General features: G+C 41.2%; 1 protein-coding gene across 4 annotated transcripts in view; it reads right to left on the bottom strand.

Annotated features, from left to right (window-relative positions):
* COL4A2 (collagen type IV alpha 2 chain) overlaps positions 1-26,627 on the bottom strand; it is a 284,103-nt gene that overhangs the window by 149,660 nt on the left and 107,816 nt on the right. The window contains exon 1 of one of the 4 annotated variants that reach the window (XM_068268039.1): positions 24,829-24,872. The exons of the other annotated variants lie outside the window; for them this stretch is intronic. Coding sequence (XP_068124140.1) covers positions 24,829-24,831 — 3 coding nt within the window. The 5' untranslated portion in view covers positions 24,832-24,872. Of the gene's footprint in view, positions 1-24,828; positions 24,873-26,627 lie in introns of those variants that run through there. 4 annotated transcript variants of the gene reach the window in all.

Here is a 26,627-nt window from a genome sequence, read left to right as displayed (position 1 = left end):
AGATAAAAAAAGCTTCAGCAGATTATATTTAAATACTTAATAGTCAAATGGTGTCCACTCTACCTATTTGTTTAGAGCTTCAGAGGCTAATGCTTCAAATAATCTGTTCATTTGCATAACTCTGTTTATATATCTCTATACTTTCTGGATGGTCTCTTTTAAAAAGAGTTTCCTGTGCAATGAATTATATCTAAAATTTGAATTCTTGTATTGTAGATTTTCACAGCTCTCCCACTTGTGTCAACTCATTCCTACTTAATAAGGATAAAAGATTAAAAAAAATAATTTACTAGAGATAAACAACACAATTTTTATCTTCTACACAACTGCTTGCAATTCATAAAGTATATATTTAAGCTGTCACCACGCTATTTGCCAGGCTTGCGCTTGTTGCATTTATTCTATAGGAATAAATAAATATAGTCACTTACAATAGAGAGCAAAGTTTTTTGTTATATTGCTTCCCCTAATATTTTATATTGAAGGTAACATAAGTACTTTCAGCACAATATCAATTGAATAAAATCGGAGTCTTCATGGCCATTGCAGTTTTGCAGGACTTATCTTGCTGCTTTCCACACTGAACACCACCCGCCTAACTGTGTTGCTTAGGTGACAAACCTGCCTAATTATACTGTTTGGGGGACATGTAAATATAGTCTGTAAAATTACACTCAGCATCTCTACTCAGTTACAGGACGCAGACAGCAAGGTACTTTAAATATGTTTTTTGCAAAAAAGGTTGATATATTTTGCACAAAATTTTGAACATTGCTAATTAATGCAAACTTACTATCTTGTTCATGGAAAATACAGAAGGTCACCTACATATACCAATATAATGACTAGCCTATATGTGCTTGACCAAAGAAAAAAAAAAGGTTTGATGCAGTCATAATATCCCCCAGCAGATGGAGCTCTGAGATAGCTTTATATCTTTAAGTAAACCAAAAGCATGGTGTTCCAGAGGAAAAACACAAGTCAGTCCAGAGTCAAAACTTTATACTGAATGACAGTATACTGTACATAGCAGCTAAGTATACCAAACCAAGGTAGGTGTATTTAGCAGAACTAAGATATATATCTACCTTGGTCTGGAAGCCTTAAAACAACCGTAAAGGCTCTAATGCTCGGTACACAGGATGCGTTTTTTCAGTCGATTTTCCGTTCAATCGATTTTCGATTTGTTTTTCCGCTCGATTTCCCGCTTGATTCTCTTATCTTTTCTTATCAATTTGCATTAATCTCTATGAGAAATTGAGTGGTAAAACGATCGAAAGTAATATAGGACATGATGGACATTATCTATCGAACGCATCTACCAAACGCAAAAACGTATCATGTGTACCTAGCATAAGAGCAAAAGCACAATAAATGTTCTATGCCATCAGGAAAGAACTGTGCTTTCTCAAACTACCAGTAAAGATCTGGCTGGCCTGTAAGTCTTTGACTGTGGCATAACCACTGAAAAAAAGTGGTTAGCTCCATGTTCACTCCAAATCCTGGTTAAGCACACCACAAGCATGTACAAACAAGACTATGTGGATAAATGGAGGAGAAAATAAAACACGGAAGCTAACCATATACTAGCGCCTACAGAGAGACCATAAATTGGCCCCATACTTGGAAGATCTCCAAAACTCGAGAGAGAGGCAAAATCTGAATGTCTACACACTGATTACCCACAAGCTGGACATTAAGTCTGGGAGACAAAGGCAGACTTGCAACCCAGGGAGAATAGAATGTGCCAGCCCTGTGACCAGAGGACCATAGAGGATGAGGCCTCCAGCTTCACTGTCCCAAATATATTGAAACCAGGGACACCCAATTTAAGAAGCTGTTAAGCTGTTGCACCTTACCTCAAACTGGAGTTCTTAGCGGACAATAGAAGAACCTACATTCTACAGGAGGGGAGGGGTCATGTTTAACATCATATAAATACTTACAAGGGGGTGGTGCCTATTACTGTATGCATCCCTGTGCATATAGACAGGTAACACAAAAGAAAGATTTGCCTTCTGCATTGCAACCAATACTGCCATGTCATCATAAGAGACAATAGTACTAGGACATTGCTACCATGACTGGATACATATTTTATAAGGGGGGGAGGGGGGTTGATTTCTTTCAGTTTTAGGCTCAAGTTCCTTTATAGTAGTTTCACTGTGGATTGCTAAGGAGATCACCTCTTTTACTGCAATGAAAGACAAATGGTGAACATTTGTTGGCAAAAATGTGAATATTTTTATACATATTTATAAACTGGCCCACATGTGTACGGTGGTGATTTGGGGGATTTCAAATTTCTCTACTGCCTCAATCATGAGCCTGAAAGGAAAGATTTATTGAACAAAGGTAATAATTCAACTGAATATAAATCACCCTGGCACTTAAAATTTCTGCTGTTTAGGCCAAAGTTCAGATATATGAATTTTTATCTAACTTGTGATTTATGTGCGAGCATTTCTCTTTTCTGAGAGTTTATATACTTATCAGTTCTGACATTATTTAAGAGTTACAGCCTTTGGCAAATGTGAGTTGTTAAGATCTACTTTTCATTCCCTGGTGCAGAATTTATTCAAGATGTTCTGTGGCATTAGCCAGTTTTGAAATAGCATTATACAGGGTGGTGACAAAACATCTGCCTGCTAGGAGTGCGAGTATACAGACAGATGCTGGCTGTCCCATCCCAATGCAAGGCAGGTAATTTGGGTACAGTGTCTGGTAATTTGGGTACCATCATAGACTGCAATGTTAATGCAACTGCAGCGGTGGCCACTGTATAATTGGAGTGTTGGATTTATAGCCAAGAGGAAGTAATGCTTCAGGACAGGAAGGGTAGTGTTAGGCATATGGTGCAGGGGTTAGTGTTAGGAGTAGGCGGGGGTTAAGTGTGAGAGGGTTAGGCAAAGTGATAGAATATCAGCAGTATTACCAATACTCTACTAGCAACTTTCCTTGGTAGCTAAATTTCCCGGTGCCCTTTTTCATTGTATGCTTCCTGTGTGCCTGATACTCACTCTGTGCTGTGTATGTGTTCCATGGGTTTATTGAAGCCTTTGCTGCCTACACTTTCTACTGTATGGGTAAGGACCAATTCAGATGGGCGTCCTGCAGAGTCTCGTTCCAATGCTTTTTTTTTTTTGGGCAGCTTCCGTAATTGTTTCTTGGTGTGCATAATTTTTAACCTCAGGGGGACACAGATGTGTAGCATTTAGCCATCTTGGAAGCTGCATGTTGCTTCCAAGGCCACTTTCAATTAACACTAGATTGTAAGCTCGCAAGGGCAGGGTCCTCCTCCTAATGTTTACTATTTTTGTCACAATATTTGTGCTGCTTGGAACTCTGTTTTACAATTTGTTAGTATATCTATGTTCCCCTTGTCCTCTTATTGTGCTTTGCAAAGTGCTGCGGAATATGTTGGCGCTATATAAATAAAAAATAATAATAAAAATAATAATAATAACCTGAAGAGTACACACACAGCACAGAGCGAGTAACAGGCACAAGGGGATGGGTTAGCCAGCCTCTTCTTTATAATAGCGCTCCTTGCAAGCAGAAAAGCCATTTTCTCATGCACCACTCTGTACTGCTTGTTGACGGGCTTCAGATGTTGCTAAAGATCTGACATGCTGGGTCTTTAGGTGACGTTGGAGTGCTCCTGTACACGTACTAGATTAACGCATGAGGCCAAATTGAATCCATTATATCAACACACACAAGACACAGAATATTTATATAGCCCTTTTCTCCTGAAAAATCTTCTCACCAGTCACAAATTATAAGATGCACCTTTTATAAAGCTTGACTGTAAATGGAATTATTTATGTGTTTGAGGGTTTGAGATGGAAACTGTCATTCCTGAGGTATGTAGGACGATTTGTAGGTTTGTGGTCTATAGAGATTTGTAGGTCATTGTAGATTCTTTACCGAATATATATTGTGTATTTACTGTATATAGTGCTGACATTTCCCACAATGCTTTTACATACTGTATACAGTCATGTCAATAACTGTCCCTCAGAAGAGCTCACAATCTAATCCCTACCATAGCTAGTTGGCATCTTATGTTCCATTTGTAGTCTAAGGCTATGTTATTTTTTTTTTCTTGAATCAATTAACTTATCCGGAGAGAGCCCAAGCAAATACTGGGAGAACATACAGTCTCCATGCAGATCTTGTACTGGTTTACATCTGAACCGGGAACCTCAGGGCCATCCAACATACACCCAATGTACATGCTGGTATCCAGTTAATTTCAGATTGATTAAAGTTTGATTGTGGGATGAAAGCCAATGAAATTTCTATGGCATTGAAGAAGGTCTGCCCCTATGTTCAGAATGTCATCTAGAAATGTAATAATGCCATGAGCTTTGTGTGGCATGCACTGAAGTATTCCTCGATTTCTACCAAAAAGAGATTTGCATACCGTGGTGCAAATAGTGAACCTATTGGTATCCCCAAATTGTGAAAAAAGTAATTATAGGTAAGAATTAATCTCATCAGTCCTGGAGTTTCCTCTTTGTGAATGCTAAGGAACATATGTAAGCAGGCTATTCTAGGGCTTTCAATGATTAAGGTCTGCATATATGACTGCTGGTAAGTTTTTAACCATTTTTAAAGGGAACCAGAGAGGAAGGACAGTAAAAAAAAATAAAAAGATTTCATACATACCTGGGCTTCCTCCAGCCCCATAAGCCCGGATCGCTCCCATGCCGCAATCATCCGCTTCCTCTATCGCCGGTACCGGGTCCCGTCACTTCCAGAAGACGCGATCAATTGTCTGCATACAAAGGGGCTCCCTCCATACCCTTACGCATGCGGCTGCGCAGTAAGGCACCGCGCGCGTAAGGATAAGGAGAGAGCACCAGTGATGCGGAAAATTGGCCGCGTGCTTCCGCCGACTAGCCAAAAGTACGGGACCCGGTAACGGCGAATACAGGCAGTGGAGGACGGCGGCGTGGGAGCGATCCAGGCTTATGGGGCTGGAGGAAGCCCCAGGTATATATAAAATCTTTTACCTTCCTTAGCTCTGGTTCTCTTTAAGTGCCTTCCTGTAGTAGCCCTCTTGTAATCTTGTATATTTCATGGTGTTTAGGATGTAAATATCAACATTAACCCTTGGCACTTATAAACTACATGTAATCAAGCAACCTGATAGACAGATAAAAAACCTCTGAAGGTTTTGGAAATGGAGGACATTATTTATCAAAGCACTGCTATATTTTGTATTAAGCCCATTCACAGAAGGTCAAGATTTCCTCCTTAGAACCAGTCTCTACACTAGCTAACACCACTCATAAAGTATATAGACATAATATTATGTCTAAACCACCATCATCATCACATAGTCATAACTCTCATCACCATTTAATATCCATCTACACATAACAATGAATACAGAAATATACAGTTGATATATTTAAAGAAATGGCCTCAGTTAATGAGAACTTTGTCATCATATTAACCATCTTCAGCTGAAAGGAAATTACTCCATTGCAAGACTATGCTTTTCAAAATAGGAAACTGTAAATCTAAACAGGGAATATTTCCTTTCCACATCTCCTGCTTTCTCAATAGTCCAGAACTCCAGTCATCAGTAGTTTCTAAAATAAGACAGCAACTCAATTACAGTAGCAAACAGGCAAGAATGAACTTTAAATCGCAATGGCAAAATGAACAAACAATATTGAATATGCATGATGATTATTTTTGCTAATTACATGATTGCTTTAATTTGTCTGTGTAGTTTCTGCTCTATATCTATATTTGTCTGTGTAGTTTCTGCTCTATATCTATGTAATAATATTGATACAACATTTTTATCCACTACAAACATTTACAGTGCTGCCCATAATTATTCATAACCCTGGCAAATGTTGTCCTAAAGTTACTTTTATTCAACCAGCAAGTAATTTTTTGACAGGAAATGACATAGGTGTCGCCCAAAAGATAATAAGACAATGTACAAGAGGCATTATTGTTGGAAAAAACATTTCTCACCTTTTATTTACATTTGAGCAAAAAGTGTCCAGTCCAAAATTAATCATACCCTTCACAAACTGTCACAGTCTGTGGAAAAATCCAGAGTTCTATACCATTCCAAATAGTCCAAGCTGTTCTAAAGCATCCTAATTACCCTGATTAATTGGGAACAGCTGTTTTTCATCAACTCAACAGTTGAAAAACAGCAGCTTTCTGTAGTTGGTTTGTGGACAGTCATGGCTAAGACAAAGGAGCTCAGTGAGGACCTGCGGCTGCACATTGTGTATGCTCACAAGTAAGGAAAGGGCCACAAGGCCATTTCTAAATGTTTTCAAGTTCCAGTGGCTACAGCGCAAAGTATTAAAAAAACACAAGATGTTCCGCACTGTGAAAAATCTCAGAGGACATGGTCGGAAGCCAAAAGTGACACCTGTGCTGGCCAGGAGGATAGTGAGAGAGGTGAAAAAGAATCCAAAGATCACAACCAAGGCCATCCTGGTGAATTTGGGCTCTGCTGGTGGCAATGTCTCAAGGCAGACAATCCAACGGACACTGCACATTGTTGGGTTCCACGGATGCAGACCAAGGAGGACACCACTTCTCCATATAAGGCACACAAAAGCTTGCTTGGCTTTTGCAAATGCTCATTTGGACAAAGAAAAAGACTTCTGGTCTTCTGTGTTATAGTCAGATGAAACAAAAATGTAATTGTTTGGTCACAATGATGTTTCCTTTATTTGGCATAAAAAAGGAGAAGCCTTCAACCCAAAGAACACCATCTCCACTGTAAAACATGGTGGTGGGACCCTAATGCTTTGGGGGTGTTTTTCAACCAATGGACCAGGGAACCTAATCACAGAGTAAGCGGCACCATGAAAAAAGAGCAATACATGATGAGGATTCTCAATGACAACATCAGGCAGTCTGCAGAGAAACTTGGCCTTGGGCACCACTGGACATTTCAGCATGACAATGATCCAAAACACACAACAAAAGTGGTGAAAAAATAGTTAGCAGACAACAACACTAACGTTTTGGAGTGGCCCAGACAGAGTCCTGACTTGATCCCAATTGAGAATCTGTGAAGGTAGCTAAAGATCAGAGTGATGGAAAGAACCTGAAAGATTTGGAGCTCATTGCTAAAGATGAATGGGCAAAAATACATGTAGAGACATGCAAAAAGCTGGTCTGCAATTATAGGAAGCGTTTGATTTCTGTAATAGCCAATAAAGGCTTTTCTATTGATTATTGAGAAGGGTATAAATGATTTTGGACTGGACACTTTTTGCTCAAATGTAAATGAAAGGTGAGAAATGTTTTGTTTTTTTTTGCACAATAATGCCTCTTGTACATCGTCTTATTATCTTTTGGGAGACACCTATGTCATTACCTGTCAAAAAATGACTTGCTGGTTGAAGAAAAGTAACTTTTTAGTCAAAATTTGCCAGGGGTATGAATAATTATGGGCTGCACTGTATACACAGCAACATATAGTTACTGTAATTATTAAAGTGACACTGAAGCAACAAAAAAAAAACCTGAACATATCATGAATTGTATGTGTAGTATGGATAATAAATAGAACATCAGAAGCAAAGAAAAGAGTCTCATATTTTTATTTTCAGTTATATAGCTTTCTATTTGCAATTGCAAACCACACTGTGTATTTTAAACTATGAAACAGAGCAGAGCTAATGGCCCTTTGAACTCCCCTACAGTAAAACAAAGTTTCTTTGATGTATAGGTGCTTTAGAAAATAGGACTGTTTCTGACCCAAGTTGGAAACTATATGAGAGTATTTTTTGCTACTAATGTTCTATTTCTTAGCTGTACCACACATACAATTCATTATATCATACGTTTATTTTCAGATTCCCTTTAAAGCCCCATTCATCTTGGCAAAATCAATGTGTTTTGCTAGGTATTTTCACTATTCACAACACACCACCAATTGTTCTATACAGTTTCCTTTTGCTTTATACATATGCTGTGATGGCTGTTACATAAATGTGTTCATTGTATATGTACCACATTATTACATATGTTGAATATTCAATAAACTTCCTTTTGTTTAAAAAAATATTAAGACCTGGTACACATGAGCCTATTTTCACTTCCAATTGATGTATGACCTATTCAAAGAACATCAGATTGCCCATCGAGTGGAAGTGGATTCATCAGGCGTCTTATGTAAACCTATTAATAAATAATTGTTTTATGGCATTTGAGGGGTTGGATGTGCTGAGTAATATTGCTCAGTTGTGCAAAAGTTTGGATGTGAGCATATTCAACAACTGATTAAGGGCCCAGAGCATGCATTTTCGCAAAGAGTTGCTTAAAGTTTGTTAAAAAAATATTTTACATCCTCTTTAAGTGGACCTTCAATTAAAATTGAAAGTTCTCATGTTTAGTGATGGCACAAGGCAGCACAAATAACAAGTGCTATTATAAGAAGAAGAAAAAACAAAAATGCTTATGTTTTTGTAAACAAAACCATGCCTGTTTCTGCATTCAGCCTGTGGTAAAGAAGGACATAGTGCTTCTAGCTCTGTTCTGCAAAGGTTATGTGATCACAGATATTTCCAATGTGCAAATCTGAAAGAGGCCAGTACTGTCTGAAAGATATGATCAAATGGCAGACATGGAGAATTTATTTTTATAGCCTTAAATACATTTATTAGCAGTTACTTCCTGTTCATGGTGTTTTCAAGGACAACTATGAAGAAGCCTCTCGCATTTTTATTGGTGGTTGACACTGCTGAACACGAGGACTTTCAGCTTTCTCTTTAGGTCATGTAACTATAAGACAGATATAAAATAACTAGGCGTTGACATTATTGTTCCTAGAATACAGGGGTGTAACTATAGGGGAAGAAGACTCTTAAAGTGCAGGGGAGCACAGACCTGTGGGAGTCCCGCACTACTTGTCTTTTCTCCTACTGATACAGGGGACTACACTCCAGATCAGGTGTTGTTGTGGTCAGACTTGTTATTGGTGAGAGGATCATCATGGACACATTTGTTGTGTAACACCTAGTAGAGAGGCCTCCAGGTTGTGGGGGTTACCAAAGCGACATGAAGAAAGGGGATATGAGCATTCGCGGGGCCATCAAATTTTTCTTGGGCGGTCCCATGATTTGTAGCTATGCCCCTGCCAGTACACATAAAAACACTTCACGTGATAGATGCCCTACAATCGGTCTTCTAATGCAAAAACTCACTACTACCATGTGTGACTGAAAGAAATAAAATACCTACCAAGCCAAAGAAAAGAGGACTAAAGCTCTTTTCAAAGTATGGAGACCAGTTATTTCAGACATATGTCAGAACAGGAAAGACAGACCCTGATGGCCAACTTTGAACTAACGGCGAGGTAATGCACTGAACTATTAAGTGGAATGATAGGCAATTTATAGGTTAAAGCAAAACACATGGATCACATTGCTGCAGTCCTCTGAAAACAGAATTCATATACTCAGTCCCAGAGATAAGAACAGAAAAATAGGAATTACAATAAAATTGTTTTTTATATGATGGACTGGCAGGCCTTCCCAATGCAGAGAGACAAAGGTTGGGGAGTTCGGGGGAGTTAGACTTTGTTTATTGCTTATCTTTATGAGTCAACTGTAAGTTTTCAAACACTGGATATGATTTTCTATCTATGGTACATAGAAATGTTGACATGTCTGACTTGCTTTTATTTTGGGAAAAATAATAATAAAAAAGTTGGGGAAAAAACACATGTACGTTTTACTACAACACCTCAATCAGTTCATGATTCCACTTACCCTATACAATGGCAATCTGCACAAAGTCTGGGGTCTTGCATGCCATTCTTATTGTAATAAAAGACTGCACACTATAATACTGTTAATTTTTGTCTTGGACTCCCGGTCTAGTACACAATCTGTTTTCAACAAGGATCTTTCCATTTCATGGGACAGTTCTGAACCACCAAATTACACCAGCATTCCCAAGTGTGCTGACACGCTGGCCAGAGATATGCACTAAACAGATGTGTTGTAGGCTTTGGCTTATTTCTCTTCCCTTTTCTCTTGGACATAATTAATAAACAAAGAATGACTTGTCAGAAGTAACAATGTTTAACTACTTGATGTCTAGAGGACAGAGAAGGACAACAAAAGCTCTTGCACATCATGTCTAGATTGGACAACTGTGATTTCAGGATAGATATATCATGTATGTACTGTGGTGCAACAACAGACCTCCGTGACATGCTGCTCGTGTTTTGCATTACTGTTACAATTTTGTTAAAGAACAGCTCAGCTCTAGACAAAAAGAAAATTGCAGAACTGCTAATATTTTTCAGTAAGACATTATCATTGGCAGAGCAGAACACGAACACTATAATTTACATGGAAAGTATGTTTTATATTACTAATTGTAGCCAGATGTAACTGCTATTTTTTAATTAGCTGCAGTGTTTTGTCACATGATTCCTTGTTGTGCAACCCTATTTCTAAGAATCTTATATTTTTAAGGGGACATTTTTTAAATGAATAAGTGGCTGGATGGTTCTGCATAAAGATATGGTCACACAAAGAAGTGGCACTGGCAACTTCACCTTTTAATTACAAGCACCCCAGAACTCCCAATTAGTGTGGGGGGACAAATGTATGCCACAGGTACTGGTTGTTATGGTGCTATCCAAGTGCTCAGCAACAGCCATTGTTGTTGCATACAAAATAACCACTCTGTAAAACCAGGCAGTACAGAACTATTACGTAATGCTTTGCTTATGTTTTATCTTCTGTTTATTTGAATGTCTATAGGAAGGGCACAACAGGCAATACAAATGTTTATAGTGACAACTTCCAACTGGCAATATCTCCAAAATAGCATTCACCATGGAGCTATGGCTAGTAGAAATGAACCTGTTCCAATATGGACTGTCCTTAGGACACAGAAGAAATACAACTGAAGATGATGGTGAAAAACATTAATATACATCACTTGGGGGAGGAGTAATGAATTATTCCTCACAGGAAAAAGCTAATTTGTCTCTTTAACAATCACAGTAGTTTCCACCTCACCACTGCTGCCTTATCGACTCTCACTGATATATACACTATCTATAGTCAATAGAGATGTCGCGAACCTCCGATTTTCGGTTCGCGAACCGGGTTCGCGAACTTCCGCAGAAGGTTCGGTTCGCGGAAAAATTCGCGAACCGCAATAGACTTCAATGGGGAGGCGAACTTTGAAAAATAGAAAAAATTATGCTGGCCACAAAAGTGATGGAAAAGATGTTTCAAGGGGTCTAACACCTGGAGGGGGGCATGGCGGAGTGGGATACATGACAAAAGTCCCGGTGAAAAATCTGGATGTGACGCAAAGCAGCGTTTTAAGGGCAGAAATCACATTGAATGCTAAATTGGAGGCATAAAGTGCTTTACAACATCTTGCATGTGTATACATCAAACAGGGAGTGTAATTAGAGTACTGCTTCACACTGACACACCAAACTCACTGTGTAACGCACCGCAAACAGCTGTTTGTGTAGTGACGGCCATGCTGGACTACTGCGCAACATGGCGTGATTGCTCTTCCTCACTCAGTGATGTCAGGTAATGTGTGACTTCCTTCTCAACTTTCCATGGCATTGTTAAAAAGCTTACGTTTTGTTTTTAATTTACATTTTCTACTTGCTGTGTACTTGTTCAGTACCGCTACAATGAGAATCCTGTGGAGGCGGGCAAGTCTGGCATTGTGACCCCGGGTAATGGCCGGGGAATGAGAGGTTTGAATCCGGTGTGGAGCCTGAGCAACGGCTACCACTACACATCCAAGGAGGGCAGCGGGCAGGCATGCACGCCCGCCCGCCCCGAGGTAGTGACCAAAAATAACAATACAGGAGGAGGACTTTCGAGGCCCTGCTGTGTATTTGAAATGAATGTACTTTAAATCCTTTAACGAGAACCAGTTATGGCGGGCAAAGATGACACCACATTCCTTTCACGAGAATCATATGGAGGCGGGCAAGTCTGTCATTTGTGACCCCGGGTAATGGCCGGGGAATGAGGGATGGAATCCGGTGTGGAGCCTGAGAAACGGCTACCACCACACATCCAAGGAGGGCAGCAGGTAGGCATGCACGCCCGCCCCGAGGTAGTGACCAAAAATAACAATACAGGAGGCGGACTTTCGAGGCCCTGCTGTGTATTTGAAATGAATGTACTTTAAATCCTTTAACGAGAACCAGTTATGGCGGGCAAAGATGACACCACATTCCTTTCACGAGAATCATATGGAGGCGGGCAAGTCTGTCATTTGTGACCCCGGGTAATGGCCTGGAAATGAGAGATGGAATCCGGTGTGGAGCCTGAGAAACGGCTACCACTACACATCCAAGGAGGGCAGCAGGTAGGCATGCACGCCCGCCCCGAGGTAGTGATCAAAAATAACAATACAGGAGGCGGACTTTCGAGGCCCTGCTGTGTATTTGAAATGAATTAACTTTAAATCCTTTAACGGGAATCCGTTATGGAGGGCAAGTCTGCCATTGTCACCGCGGGGAATGAAGGTTGGATTGCGGCCCGAAGTGGGAGCCTGCTGAGACCCATGCTGTAGCTGCCCTGACCGTGCTTTGCAGACCAGGCAGGACCCTTGAGCCAGCGGAAGACAAACCAAGTCGAAAGCATTTGCCAAGAATGTTTTACGGAGGGCAAGTTTTTTTGCCCTTTTTTTAAATTTTTTGAAAATGATAGATGGTTGTATTTTTAAATTGTTTGAAAGTTTAGATGGTTGTATTTTTAAATTGTTTGAAAGTTTAGATGGTTGTATTTTTAAATTGTTTAAAAGTGTATCCATTCTTCCTCCCCCCCAGCCACGAACAATACCATGGGAACGTGGAGCAGCAGAAGCCCCCTGTGACGGCTGCCACGGTTGTTCTCCGCTGCTTGTCTTTTGAGGGGTGCTTCTTTTACTCAGGTGTTCTTGCCATAGCTGTTTGTGCCTTCTCTCCAGGTGCCTTCGTAAGGCACTTGTCCCTACGTGAGAGTTGGCCTTTCCACGGCTCAATTTTTGCTGGCAGAGACAACAGATGGCTTTGCTCCGATCTGAGACACACACGTGAAAAAATTTCCAAACCGCTGAGGCCCCCTGGGGTGATGGCGCTACGGTGGCATCAGCAGCAGCTGACGTTGAAGGGCATGTGTGCTCCCTGGCCATAGCTGGCGATACATGGCACCGGACACTGCCCCCAGCTGTTTCTGAGGACGAGCTCCCTCTGCTTCTATCATGGAGTCGTCTCCTCCTACTCATCTCTGACTCCTCCTCTGAACTGTCCCCCTGGTCATCTCCTCTACCGGGAACATATGTGCTATCCGTATAATCATAATCCTCCTGGCCAGCTGCGCTTTCCTCAGACACCTCCTCAAGTGCACCAACTTCAGGTGGTCCACCATCATCCCCATCCACACACGTTACGTCCATACTATCGCCACCTAACTCAGACGTATGAGGTGGTGTACCTGCGCCTTCTTGTTGTTGTTGCAGTAGTGGCTGGGAATCAGTGATTTCACCACCACCACCAAATAACTCCTGCGAAGTGTCAAATGCAGCGGATGTGGTGCTTGTTGTAGCGCTGGTGGCTGCGGGAGATGAGGTGTTCTGTGTTAAATACTCAATCACCTCCTCACGATTTTGGGAAGTGATGGCACGTGCCTTCTTCTGAGCACTGTATTTTGGGGCAGGTCCGCATGAAATCACAGCAACACCACCTCGCACAGCCACAGACCTGCCGGTGCCTGGTGGCCTTCCTCTGGGTCTGCCTCTACCTCTTCCTCTACCTGGTTTGTCCATTTTGTCCATCTCGGGGGTATGCTAGCTATATGCAGTGAGGTGGGTTCTCACTCAACACAACAGGTAGTTAGATGCAGTGAGCTGGGTTCACTCAACAGTAAAGGTACTTAAGAAGCAGTGAGGTGGGTTCTCACTCAACACAACAGGTAGTTAGATGCAGTGAGGTGGCCAGGTGGGTTCACACTCAACACAACAGGTAGTTAGATGCAGTGAGCTGGGTTCACTCAACAGTAAAGGTACTTAAGATGCAGTGAGGTGGGTTCTCACTCAACACAACAGGTAGTTAGATGCAGTGAGGTGGCCAGGTGGGTTCACACTCAACACAACAGGTAATTAGATGCAGTGAGCTGGGTTCACTCAACACAAGGCTAGGTATATGCAGTTATGAGGTGGGTTAAGTAAACACAACAGGTACTGGGTAGTTAGATGCAGTGAGCTGGGTTCACTCAACAGTAAAGGTACTTAAGATGCAGTGAGGTGGGTTCTCACTCAACACAACAGGTAGTTAGATGCAGTGAGGTGGCCAGGTGGGTTCTCACTCAACACAACAGGTAGTTAGATGCAGTGAGCTGGGTTCACTCAACAGTAAAGGTACTTAAGATGCAGTGAGGTGGGTTCTCACTCAACACAACAGGTAGTTAGATGCAGTGAGGTGGCCAGGTGGGTTCACACTCAACACAACAGGTAATTAGATGCAGTGAGCTGGGTTCACTCAACACAAGGCTAGGTATATGCAGTGATGAGGTGGGTTAAGTAAACACAACAGGTACTGGGTAGTTAGATGCAGTGAGCTGGGTTCACTCAACAGTAAAGGTACTTAAGATGCAGTGAGGTGGGTTCTCACTCAACACAACAGGTAGTTAGATGCAGTGAGGTGGCCAGGTGGGTTCACACTCAACACAACAGGTAGTTAGATGCAGTGAGCTGGGTTCACTCAACAGTAAAGGTACTTAAGAAGCAGTGAGGTGGGTTCTCACTCAACACAACAGGTAGTTAGATGCAGTGAGGTGGCCAGGTGGGTTCACACTCAACACAACAGGTAATTAGATGCAGTGAGCTGGGTTCACTCAACACAAGGCTAGGTATATGCAGTGATGAGGTGGGTTAAGTAAACACAACAGGTACTGGGTAGTTAGATGCAGTGAGCTGGGTTCACTCAACAGTAAAGGTACTTAAGATGCAGTGAGGTGGGTTCTCACTCAACACAACAGGTAGTTAGATGCAGTGAGGTGGCCAGGTGGGTTCACACTCAACACAACAGGTAGTTAGATGCAGTGAGCTGGGTTCACTCAACAGTAAAGGTACTTAAGATGCAGTGAGGTGGGTTCTCACTCAACACAACAGGTAGTTAGATGCAGTGAGGTGGCCAGGTGGGTTCACACTCAACACAACAGGTAGTTAGATGCAGTGAGCTGGGTTCACTCAACACCACGCTAGGTATATGCAGTGATGATGTGGGTTAAGTAAACACAACAGGTACTGGGTAGTTAGATGCAGTGAGCTGGGTTCACTGAACAGTATACAGTAAAGGTACTTAAGATGCAGTGAGGTGGGTTCTCACTCAACACAACAGGTAGTTAGACTTAGATGCAGTGAGCTGGGTTCACTCAACACAACGCTAGGTATATGCAGTGATGAGGTGGGTTAAGTAAACACAACAGGTACTGGGTAGTTAGATGCAGTGAGCTGGGTTCACTCAACACAAAGCTAGGTATATGCAGTGATGAGGTGGGTTAAGTAAACACAACAGGTACTGGGGTATATGCAGTACTGGGTAGTACAATGTGCAGCTCCCTGTCACACACACAGGCAGTCAGTCACTGAATGTGCTGGGCTGCTGGCAGTGGCACACACACTATCAATTAGCAAGGCTGTGCATGCAACAAAAGTGTCAGAAAAAAAAATGTACAGGTTGAGCTCTGAAAAGAGCTGTTGCTGGGTGCTTTAAAAGCAATATTAATCAGTCAGGAACAAGCAAAGCAGCCTAGAACCTAACTAATCTGTCCCTAAGAGAAAAAGTCTGCAGCAGCTGTCCCTTTCCTCTCTCTAGCAGGCACACGAGTGACTGTAATGGCCGCCGGAGGCTGCCTTATATAAGGGGGTGGGGCTCCAGGGCTTAGTGTAGCCTGAATGGCTACAATGTGCCTGCTGACTGTGATGCAGAGGGTCAAAGTTGACCCTCATAGTGCATTATGGGGCGAATCGAACTTCCGGAAAAGTTCGCCTGGCGCAGGCGAACGCGAACCCCCAATGTTCGCCTGGAACCGTTCGCTGGCGAACCGTTCGGTACACCTCTAATAGTCAAACCTACTAATCACATACATAAAAGACTTTGAAACACAATAACTATGAAGAGACTCTAAGGTTCAATAGTCAAGAAAAAAAACATAAAAGGTAATGAGCTTCATCAGATCAGATGCACATTATGTGACATACATTATAGGTATTAAATGAGAAGACTAACTAGCAGCACAAGGTTTAACTTACTGTCAAACTGTCTTAAAGAAAAGCTGAAGTGAAAATCAAAAGTCAAAATAAACATACTGCAAACACGTCATACTTACCTCCCGTGTAGTATACTAATCAATCTTTCTCCTTTCCTGTGTCCTCTTTGTCCGCTGTGATAAATGGAATTCTCCATCCTCCATTTTGAAAATGATAATTACCCCATAACACATTCCTGGTAAGTACACTGTTAAACTGTAATATTGCACACTTGAGCCATAGGGAAACATGGACATTGTCTTTCTCATCAGTTGTCTTTTCAGTTATAACTGACAACAACTGATATATTTCAGTTCTGACAAAATCTTATCAGAACTGGAAGGAATTAAGAAGAAAATAGTGAGCTTCTGAAAGGAACTGACGGTGAGGTTAGTATGTAATATTCATTTGCAGGTACATCATGTGTTTATTTTAAATAATTTTACTCGGTTCAGGCTCACTTTAAGTAAATATAAATGCAAAATGTTCATGCCTGAGTGGAGTCCAGCTTATATTTTCAGTGTGCTCCTATGCCCTTAGCTCATTAGTATGGGTCCATTCTGTAGTAGCTCATTAGCATGGGACCCTCCTGTTATAGCTCATTGGCATGGGACCCTTCTGTAGTAGCTCATTAGTATGGGTTCCTCCTGTAGTAGCTCATTAGCATGGGACCCTCCTGTTGTAGCTCATTAGCATGGGATCCTTCTGTAATAGCTCATTAGCATGGGACCATTCTGTTGTAGCTCATTAGCATGGGATCCTTCTGTAGTAGCTCATTAGCATGGTGCCCTCCTGTAGTAACTCATTAACACGGGAATCCTCCTGTTGTAGCTCATTAGCATGGGACCCTCCTGTAGTAGCTCATTAGCATGGGACTCTCCTGTAGTAGCTCATTAGCATGGTGCCCTCCTGTAGTAACTCATTAGCACGGGAACCCTCCTGTTGTAGCTTATTAGCATGTGACCTTCCCGTAGTAGCTCATTAGCATAGGACCCTCTTGTAGTAGCTCATTAGCATGGGGCCTTCCTGTAGTAGCTCATTAGCATGGGACTCTCCTGTAGTTAACCATACTTGTATTTTCTGAGCACTCTAAAGCACTTCATAACAGGTTGCATCTGATTTGTATGGTAATATACACTCAGCCCTAACACACAGCCTTTCTGTAGTAGCCTGAATTGTTCACTTAGTCTCATGGATCCTTTGAATTGGATGACAGTCTGTATCCATTCAGATAACAGCCTTAAGAGTAACTAAAGCCATTCCTAACAATGAAATGTATGTGTGTCCTTATTCCCCGTATTCGGTCAAGCCTGCCGAAAACTGTCAGCAAAAAATAACCCACTCTAGATAAGATTAGGAGCTTGTTAGAAGCAGAACATGGGACACATAGAAGCACAGAGTGTTGACAACTGATAAAGGGCAATTTTGTTTAGTAATGGTTTATTTTCAGAGCAGGCGTAGTGTCTAATATATAAAAAAAGGCGCTGTCGTGTATTTTTTTTAACTACACTAACTATTCTGGTTTACATACATCTTACTTTCATAATATATGTTGTAAAACAGATTTATTTAACATACCTTTTTCCACTCAAACATATAACTAATAGGCAGGGAATTTTTTCTAGAAGTGAAAAAATAGTAGGTTAAAAACTATCTATCTATCTATCTATCTATCTATCTATTTATCTATTTTTTTAGAGATTTTAGTTTAGTGTTGCTGCAGTCATCTTTTGAGTATGATATTCTCAAACCATCTCACTCAGGGGCAGTATTCTTCTCCCTCATGTTAAGGTTTAATACCCTTATTAATCCAAACTACAGACTAAGTATGGCACTACCCTGCATGTCTTGCCAACCATTGTTGCTATTTTTCACAGTGCAGTGGGGTGCAGCCTCCTCTCCTCCCAGCTGACTGTCATGTCTGACCATTGTTCCTCTGCTGCATTTGCCAGAATTGATCTATGGGGAGCGTTGACCATTTAGAAGAAGGCTGAACACCATTGCACTATGAAAAATAACACACAGAACAGTGCTATACTAGTTAGCACTAGTCCCCATGCTTGTTTTGATTTGTTTGTTTTTTTGTTTTGTTTTTTATTTAGTTGGGCTTTAAAGAAACATGAGTTTTAGAAATGAACCTCAATGTGGGGTTGATTCACTAACAAAATTGTATTTGCAGTTACCATTTGTAAATGATAATGGGAGATTGAAGCCCAGTTAGTTATGTACACAATTGTTCATGAGTTTGTATATACACGAGTTTGTATATACATATAGTTGGTGCACTGTAGTAAACAGTGTTCAGAATATTTCTATGCACACAAAACACACACAAAGATAAGCTGTAAATGTGAAGCATCTGCAAAAGCTGATGTGGCAATATGTGCAGTAAAACAGGTGCTACAGCATACTATTAGCTCATGCATTGACCCTCTATATATGAGTAATTCCAACGGTCAATTTAAAGACAGTCCATGCTGGTTGACCTGCCTATAGTTAATGCAACATGTACAAAAGCTATAGATCTCTGATTCTGTGGAGGAACTCTGCACAGTGAGTATGAAGAATAAGCCTGGCACAAACCATACTCCATGCCCTTCTTCATGTTACACTCCAGGACATTAGACATGGGAAGCCAGAATAAACAACTTGTCTGCCATGCACAAGCCTGGGAGGATGGAGTTGTTATTTCTACAGCTTTTAGATATGTAGTTATTACAGTTTTGTATGGCATCCTGGCACAATGCCACATGTGCAGTTGTGTCTGTTAAATGCATTTTTTTTTAACTATTAACAATTACAGAAGTTTCTCATTTTAGTTAAACTTCCAGCATATATTCAACTATAAAAATTACAACTCAAATTACCTACAACCTAGAAAATGTCAGATTCTCTTTGTATGAAATTTCACTTTATGTAACATTGCACTCATGAAGATATTGCCATTTTGTTCTATACACTCCTCCCTGCTAGTGCTATGCATTGGTGCACAGGGGGTTCCTAAGTCAAGATATAAATAAGACACCAAAGGATCAGGACATTTGGGACATATAGTTATACTAGGATTGTAGGGTAATTTTTAATAAAGTTTTATTCAGGTTTTTTGTTTGCCTTTTGGGTAAGGGGTACTAATGTACTGTATGCTTATACTCATTCCGAACTTTGAGAATAGAGGGATTTTAGATCACCAGGAATCACCCTCTTCCCCATCCTCCAGGGACTATCTTCTCATGAATGAGGGTGTTTCCCATACCTCCTTCTGAGTACCGGAGCTGAGGATCATCTACTTGTCCTTTACAAAGGGGTGGTGGAGAAGTTATACTGCCCACCTCTTGCAGAAAACCCTCCATGATAAATCATATATAAACCTGAGCTTGCAACATTCGTTTTGTATGGTGCTGATCCAGCTCTTTATCATGCCGAAAGAAGCAACTTCAAGTGCAGCGTGTTTAATTTCTGTTTAAAATTTCAAACTGATCTCAATATACACTAAATTATCAACTGGTTTCTATTATCTTGTGGGAAGTCTATTGGAAAGGATTACCGGGAACAGTCTGCACCTCCGCTTATTGCCAACCATAATAAAGATGTCACTCTTTGGCAGCTGGATACCCTAATTGCTTGTTTATACTACGTAATGCCTGATTTGTTATAGTAAGGTGGCACTGTTACTTTACTCTGTAATGTCTGCAGCACTTGGGCAGAACAGAATATTCTATTGTAAATTTCTTGCCATTTGTATACCGAGTCACATAATAAGTCAGAATTGATTCTTCCTTCCAGGAAGCACAAAAGAAAAGCTAAAATAGTAATGAAAAAATTGTGTACAGTCTATTCTAGCAGCTACTCATAGTTAAGTTTTCACTAATCTACTACATGTCTAAAGGTTACAAGCTCTTTTGGGCAGGACGTGCCTCTTCTCCAGTATTATATTTTTGTAACAGTAATCCACAACCCTTATTTAATGTACAGCGCGGCATAATCATTTTACAATAAAACTGATACCCAAAAACATTTAGGTAAGTTACTAGGCTGCTTCCAAAATTGTGGATCAGTTCAACTAGATGCACATCCTGTCAACTACTGTAAGTGGCACCATGGAAAGCAAAAAATACTTGTAGCTATGGTGGGCCAAGTGTTTACTTTGGTCACCGGCAATTGGCTATTATATAGCTATCAGTGGACTATGTGGTGTCTCAGTTAGGACCAGGGCTGTGGAGTCGGAGTCGTGGAGTTGGAGTCGGAGCAATTTCGGGTGCCTGGAGTCGGAGTCGGGAAAAAATGACTCCTAATGAATTTGTAACTGTAATTAAAATAGAAAATATGATAAAATGTTATATTTCTCAGATAATAGTCATTAAAAATAATGTATATATACAGTATATATACAGTAATAGCTGTGCTCAGTCCACAAAAATGAAATAAACCAATCAAAATTAGTTACTTGTGCTGCTTCAATAAAGCAGTCCCCGTATTTTTAAAGTCAGATATACATATCTGATTGTGACTGTACAGTATATATGATGTGTACACAGGAATCTCTTATATATACTAAATAACGTCTATGCTGTAAGAATAAAGCCTGATGTGTAGCCGTGTCACTAATAGAGATGGTCAATGAGATGGAAATAATTCTGCATTGATGCTGGCTTATGCAAATGTATGCACTCTCTTTGCTCATGAAATCAAATAATTTGATATGTTGTTAAAATTTGGTTTGGTGACTACAAATTAAAGGGTACCTGAGACGGATGAAAAGAAGAGTGTTATACATACCTGGGGCTTCTTCCAACCCTCTTCAGGCTAATCATTCCCTCTCTGTCCTGCTTCACCACCAGGAACTTCTGCTATGAGTCCCGGTAATTCAGCCAGTCAGAGCAGTCTGGCTACGTGCCGCTTCCACAGCCAGGAGCATTCTGCACCTGTGCAATAGTGCTGTACAGGTGTAGTATGCTCCCAGCGGCGGAGTGTGTGCATGCGCACTACGCCAGACTGGCTCAAGTACCTGGACTCATAGCAGAAGATCCAGGTGGCGAAGGAGGACAGCGAGGGACTGATTAGCCTGAAGGGGGCTGGAGGAAGCCCCAGGTATGTATAAAACTTTAATTTCATCTGTCTCAGGTTTACTTTGGTACACAGTAGTACTATACTCTACATATGCACTCCCCACAGAGCTGCAGGGAATCCACTGAGAATGTTGTGCACATTGAACAGAGAGGTGTTGTCTGTCACCCATAAACCTTGTTCAGACTGTGCATGAAGAATGTGTAATAGAGGAAGAATCTACTTATTCCCCTGCAGAGTACCTGCACATCACTCTTACATGTACCCACAGTTACATTGCCTAGGGCCTGATAGATGTTCTTTGTTCCGGTCTGTACCTTTTACAAGTATTCTTACCAAGGACTCATTTTAGTCTAAAGGGAATAAATATAGTAGTCTCCATATCCTTCTCACTTCAGTTGTCTTGTAAAATTCCTAAGCGTTGGCAGTTAGGATACGAATTTCACGTTACATACTGTTAATCAACAAAATTGCAATATGCAAATTAGAGGAGTCGGAGTCGGTGGAATCCTAAACTGAGGAGTCGGAGTCGGTGGATTTTTGGACCGACTCCACAGCCCTGGTTAGGACTCAGTTATTAGCCAAGCTCAGAATATCGACATTGGGGCTTGGCTATACGGTATATCAGAGCTCTGGATAGAGGGATAGGTAGAGTTAGGTGGGTTAGTGTTAGGGGATAGAGTAAGGGAGGAGAGAGCTAATAGGAAGAGGAGGTTAGGGTTAGGCTGGGCTTTGCTTTGAGAGGGGGGTTAGTCATATAGGCTATTATGCAATTAACCTTTTCTCCTGAGTTCTCTCCTAGGTGATATTTTCACATCATCAATAAAATGTCCTTTAAACCACCAGCAATCAAGAAACCCCCCCCTTCACATGTTTGGTACTTTTTCAATTGGAGCATGCTAAAAAAAAAAGTTATTTTAACAATAAGAAAAATGATCTCCTAGAGAGAAACCTCTGGAGAAAAAATTAGTTGCACATGTGCAAGTAGGGTATTGTTACGCATTAGGCAAGTCTATAGTAAAATATTGGTAATGCAATTTCATTATTATATTAATGATTATCAACATCTAAAACCCAAATTAAAACTACTACAGTATATATACTCAAAAACTGGCCATAGACTTTAACTTCACATGTAACTATGAGTATGGTAGGAGTTAGAATGTAAGCTCCTCCAAGGGACAATTAGTATAGACTCTGTATGGACTCTCTGTATGGCGTGCAGATATCAGCGCCATATATCTGCATAACAATAATAATACCTAAATAATAACTACACTATACCGTTATTGAAAATATAGCATTTAATTAAACTTACTATTTTTAACCCTTAATTATGACAACTTGCAGTGAACCCCAAGGTGAGAAGAATATGGCAGCCTCCATATCACTTTTATCTCGGGTTCCCTTTAATGATTGGAAATTAGAAATGTGTAAAATATGTAAGCTGCCTGTATCAAATTCAAAACTGATACAGAATGTTTACACAAAATACATTAAAACAGGAAACATATACATAAACACAAATAATTATTTCCCAATAGCTCACTAGTGTTCTTGAACACCTGTTTTGATGAAGCAACATCAGCCCCAGACTGAGAAAGAAGTACTGCCAAAGCAATTGTTTTGTAGTATTGTATGGGAGGTTTCTCAAGCATAAAGCATCCAACAGATGTTTTCTGTCAGCAGGCGATGGGAGCTCCAAGGGCTATAGTACATCTGTCCTGGGTTTGATATTTGTGAGAACATTCTTTTCTACCAGAAGTGTTCCCTAATGAAATTCTTAAGCACCGCCAACATACAGAATGATAGCAAGACTCTCAAAATAAGAAACACTCCAATGACTCAATCACTGCGGATGTGAAATCTAAAATCCCTCCAGGAAAATGAAAACGGAAATATGATTATTTTCAGACACTGCTGATTAACCTTCACAGAAGGATACATGATAGGCCTTAAAACAGCTTTTCAGTGGGGGAGAAAAAAAAAAATCTGTATAAAACTACAACCATTTCATCTGTAAGGTCTTCAGAAAATGAGGCACAAGTATTCCACTAGCAGTTATAATCTAAATTTTTGAATCTAGATTGTGGCTGTGCAGCAGCGGAATACTGTAAATATATTAATATATTAGGCATACTAGATACTTTTTTTTAAACTACATCACGTTAAATCCAATAAAAACAGTGAATCTAAAGAAAGTCTAAAAAAAAGAAGACTAGTGTGCACATGCTATCATATTCTCACATGGGACATGCTCCTAGGCTGTAGGCACTTCTGCTCACAGCCTAAGCACCCGCTACAATGGAAAGCAGCATCATATGGGTGGAGGGTGGTAGGTAGGACTACATTCATGTGGAGTAAGGGAGTAGAGTACTGCTGCATTTTGGCTTTGCTGATCTCAGTACCTTTTGCAGCAGGGCCATACATGTAAATTACTTTTATTAGGTATGTATGAGTTTTTCCACAAGGTTCATGGCAGCTTACTAGGAAACATCCAACCACCTTTATCCTTCTAATGAGAAGTTTGCAATTTCCTCTACTAGGTAATTGGCATGATCTGGGTCAGCCTTTCTCAACCTTTTTTGACCCGAGGAACCCTTCAGAAAATTTTCAAATCTCGGGGAACCCCTGACGCGCATATATATATATATATATATATATATATATATATATATATATATATATATATATTTTATACACACACACACACACACACACACACATTTCCCTATATTAAAATTGGACCCTTGTCCTCTCTATAGTACGGCACCTGTACCCTCTTTATTAGTGTGGCATGCTACGTCCCCCTTAACAGGCTTGGCCCCCTTTATCCCACTTGTTAGCTCCCATGTGCCCTTATTAACAAGTGTGGCCCCCATTTCTGTAGCTGCTTGGTCCCCCCTGTTTGTTTGGCTGCGATGTCTCCATTGCTTGTGGGACTGCTTTGTCCCCCTTTTCTGTGGCTGCTTTGTCTGTCTGTGTGCTGCTTTGTCCCCCATTTCTGTGGCTGCTTTGTCCCCCCTTTCTGTGGCTGCTTTGTCTGTTTGTGTGCTGCTTTGTCCCCCATTTCTGTGGCTGCTTTGTCCCCCCTTTCTGTGGCTACTTTGTCTGTCTGAGTGCTGATTTGTCCCCCCCCCCCTTTCTGTGGCTGATTTGTCTGTTTGTGTGCTGATTTGTCCCCTCTTTCTGGGGCTGCTTTGTCTGTTTGTGTGCTGATTTGTCCCCCATTGCTGTGGCTGCTTTGTCCCACCTTTCTGTTGCAGCTTTGTCCCCCCTTTCTGTTGCTGTTTTGTCTGTTTGTGTGCTGCTTTGTCCCCCGTTTCTGTGGCTGTTTTGTTCCCCCTCTCTGTGGCTGCTTTGTCCCCCGTTTGTGTGCTGCTTTGTCCCCTTTAATGTGGCTGCATTGCCGTTTGTGTGCTGCTTAGTTCATTGGTGTCAGTGCAGGGAAAAACCTCCCCCCATACTTACCATTTCACGTCCTTTCCTCCTCCTTGAAGCTGGGATTCTTCTTGAACTCCCGCACGTGCCGGAACTATAGAGCTGGCTTTGGGTGATGCGGCTTCTTTACAGATCCATCCGCCGCATCACTCGCACCAGCATGAAGGAATCCTTCTGCTGCTGCAAACAGACAGAAGCGGGACTATATTGTCCCGCGGAAGTGTCAAATTGACACGGAACCCCTGAAGGGCTCTCGCGGAACCCCGGTTGAGAATAGCTGATCTGGGTTGGATCCAAGTGGGACACGTACATTTATCAATCCCCAATACCAAATGTAGCTTCTTTGTGTATCTTGGCATGCATCTGGTATAAGGGGCTCAAAGAAATTCTGCAGTATGTCCTATATACAGTATAATTTACTTTGAAGCACTATGCTCCCCAGTTTATACTAAAACTGACAGACCATCCCACATTGCATTCAGAAGAAGACCACACATTGCACTTCCACATTCAGTGACCCTGATAATCATTAGTGTTTATCATACTGAGTAACCGTGAAATTCTGAGATTCTGATCGAAATTACAAATTCTTGGGTACTGTATATACTCGCATACAAGCCGAATTTTTGACCCGCCCATTCGACACCCCCCCCCCCCCCCCCACGGCCGCCAGTGCTTTTACCTTAGCAGGCGCCGCTTCTTCTATTCCCCTCCTCTCCGGCTCCGTAATTCACTGCAGCGCTCTTCACGGCGGCTGCAGTAGAGAGAGAGTGGTTCCCATAGTAACCGCCGCTACAGGAAGCCGTGCTCTCTACTTCCTACCTCAACACAGCAGCCGCTGTGAAGAGCGATGCAGTGAATTATGGAGCAGGAGAGGAGGGGAATAGAAGAAGCGGCGCCGGCTCAGGTAAAAGCACTGGCGGCCGCTGGGGAGGCGGGGGGCTCGAGCTATACTGGGGCACTTTACTAGCTATACTGGGCACTATACTAGCTATACTGGGCACTATACTAGCTATACTGAGCACTATACTAGCTATACTGGGCACTATACTAGCTATACTGGGGCACTTTACTAGCTATACTGGGCACTATACTAGCTTTACTGGGCACTATACTAGCTATACTGGGCACTTTACTAGCTATACTAGGCACTATACTAGCTATACGGGGCACTACCTACCCATACTGGGCACTATACTAGCTATACTGGGCACTTTACTAGCTATACTGGGACACACTAGGGGAATAAGGCGGCCAGCATTTCCTACCCCCGGCTTATATGTGGGTCAATAATTTTTTACTGTTTTTTAAGGTAAAAGGGGGGGGGGGGGGTCGGCTTATATGCCGGTCGGCTTATATGCGAGTATATACGGTAATCTTGATTTTGTGCAACTTTGTGTACATTCACATACATTTTCACACAAATGCATTGAAATCTATGAAGCATAATAAAAATAATTTTCACATTTGACAAAACATATTTTCGCATAAATGCATTGAAGTCTATGGGTGTTAGAAAGTTTTATTTTCACAAAGCTATGAATCGTAATTATGATTACACATGATATTAAATGTGCAATAGTCTTAAATGTCCAAATTTTCCTGTGAAATTACTACTATGCGAAAGTCCTGCTCATCATCACTAATGATCATGTACTAGTCCGCTAGAAACATCAATATAGATTATAAATTGCTAAAAGATCCACTCATCATTAATTTTCAATATTACAGAGTTAATTTGAAAGAAAGAATATTTGAAGCCACAGGACAAGGTCACAGTTACATGGGTGTGGGCGAATGTGTTCCTCATATCCTACCAGTCTTCCCTC

The sequence above is a fragment of the Hyperolius riggenbachi genome, chromosome 2, assembly GCF_040937935.1.
Source record: "Hyperolius riggenbachi isolate aHypRig1 chromosome 2, aHypRig1.pri, whole genome shotgun sequence".
Classification (NCBI taxonomy): Eukaryota; Metazoa; Chordata; class Amphibia; order Anura; family Hyperoliidae; genus Hyperolius; species Hyperolius riggenbachi.
This window is presented reverse-complemented; position numbering and strand designations above follow the sequence as displayed.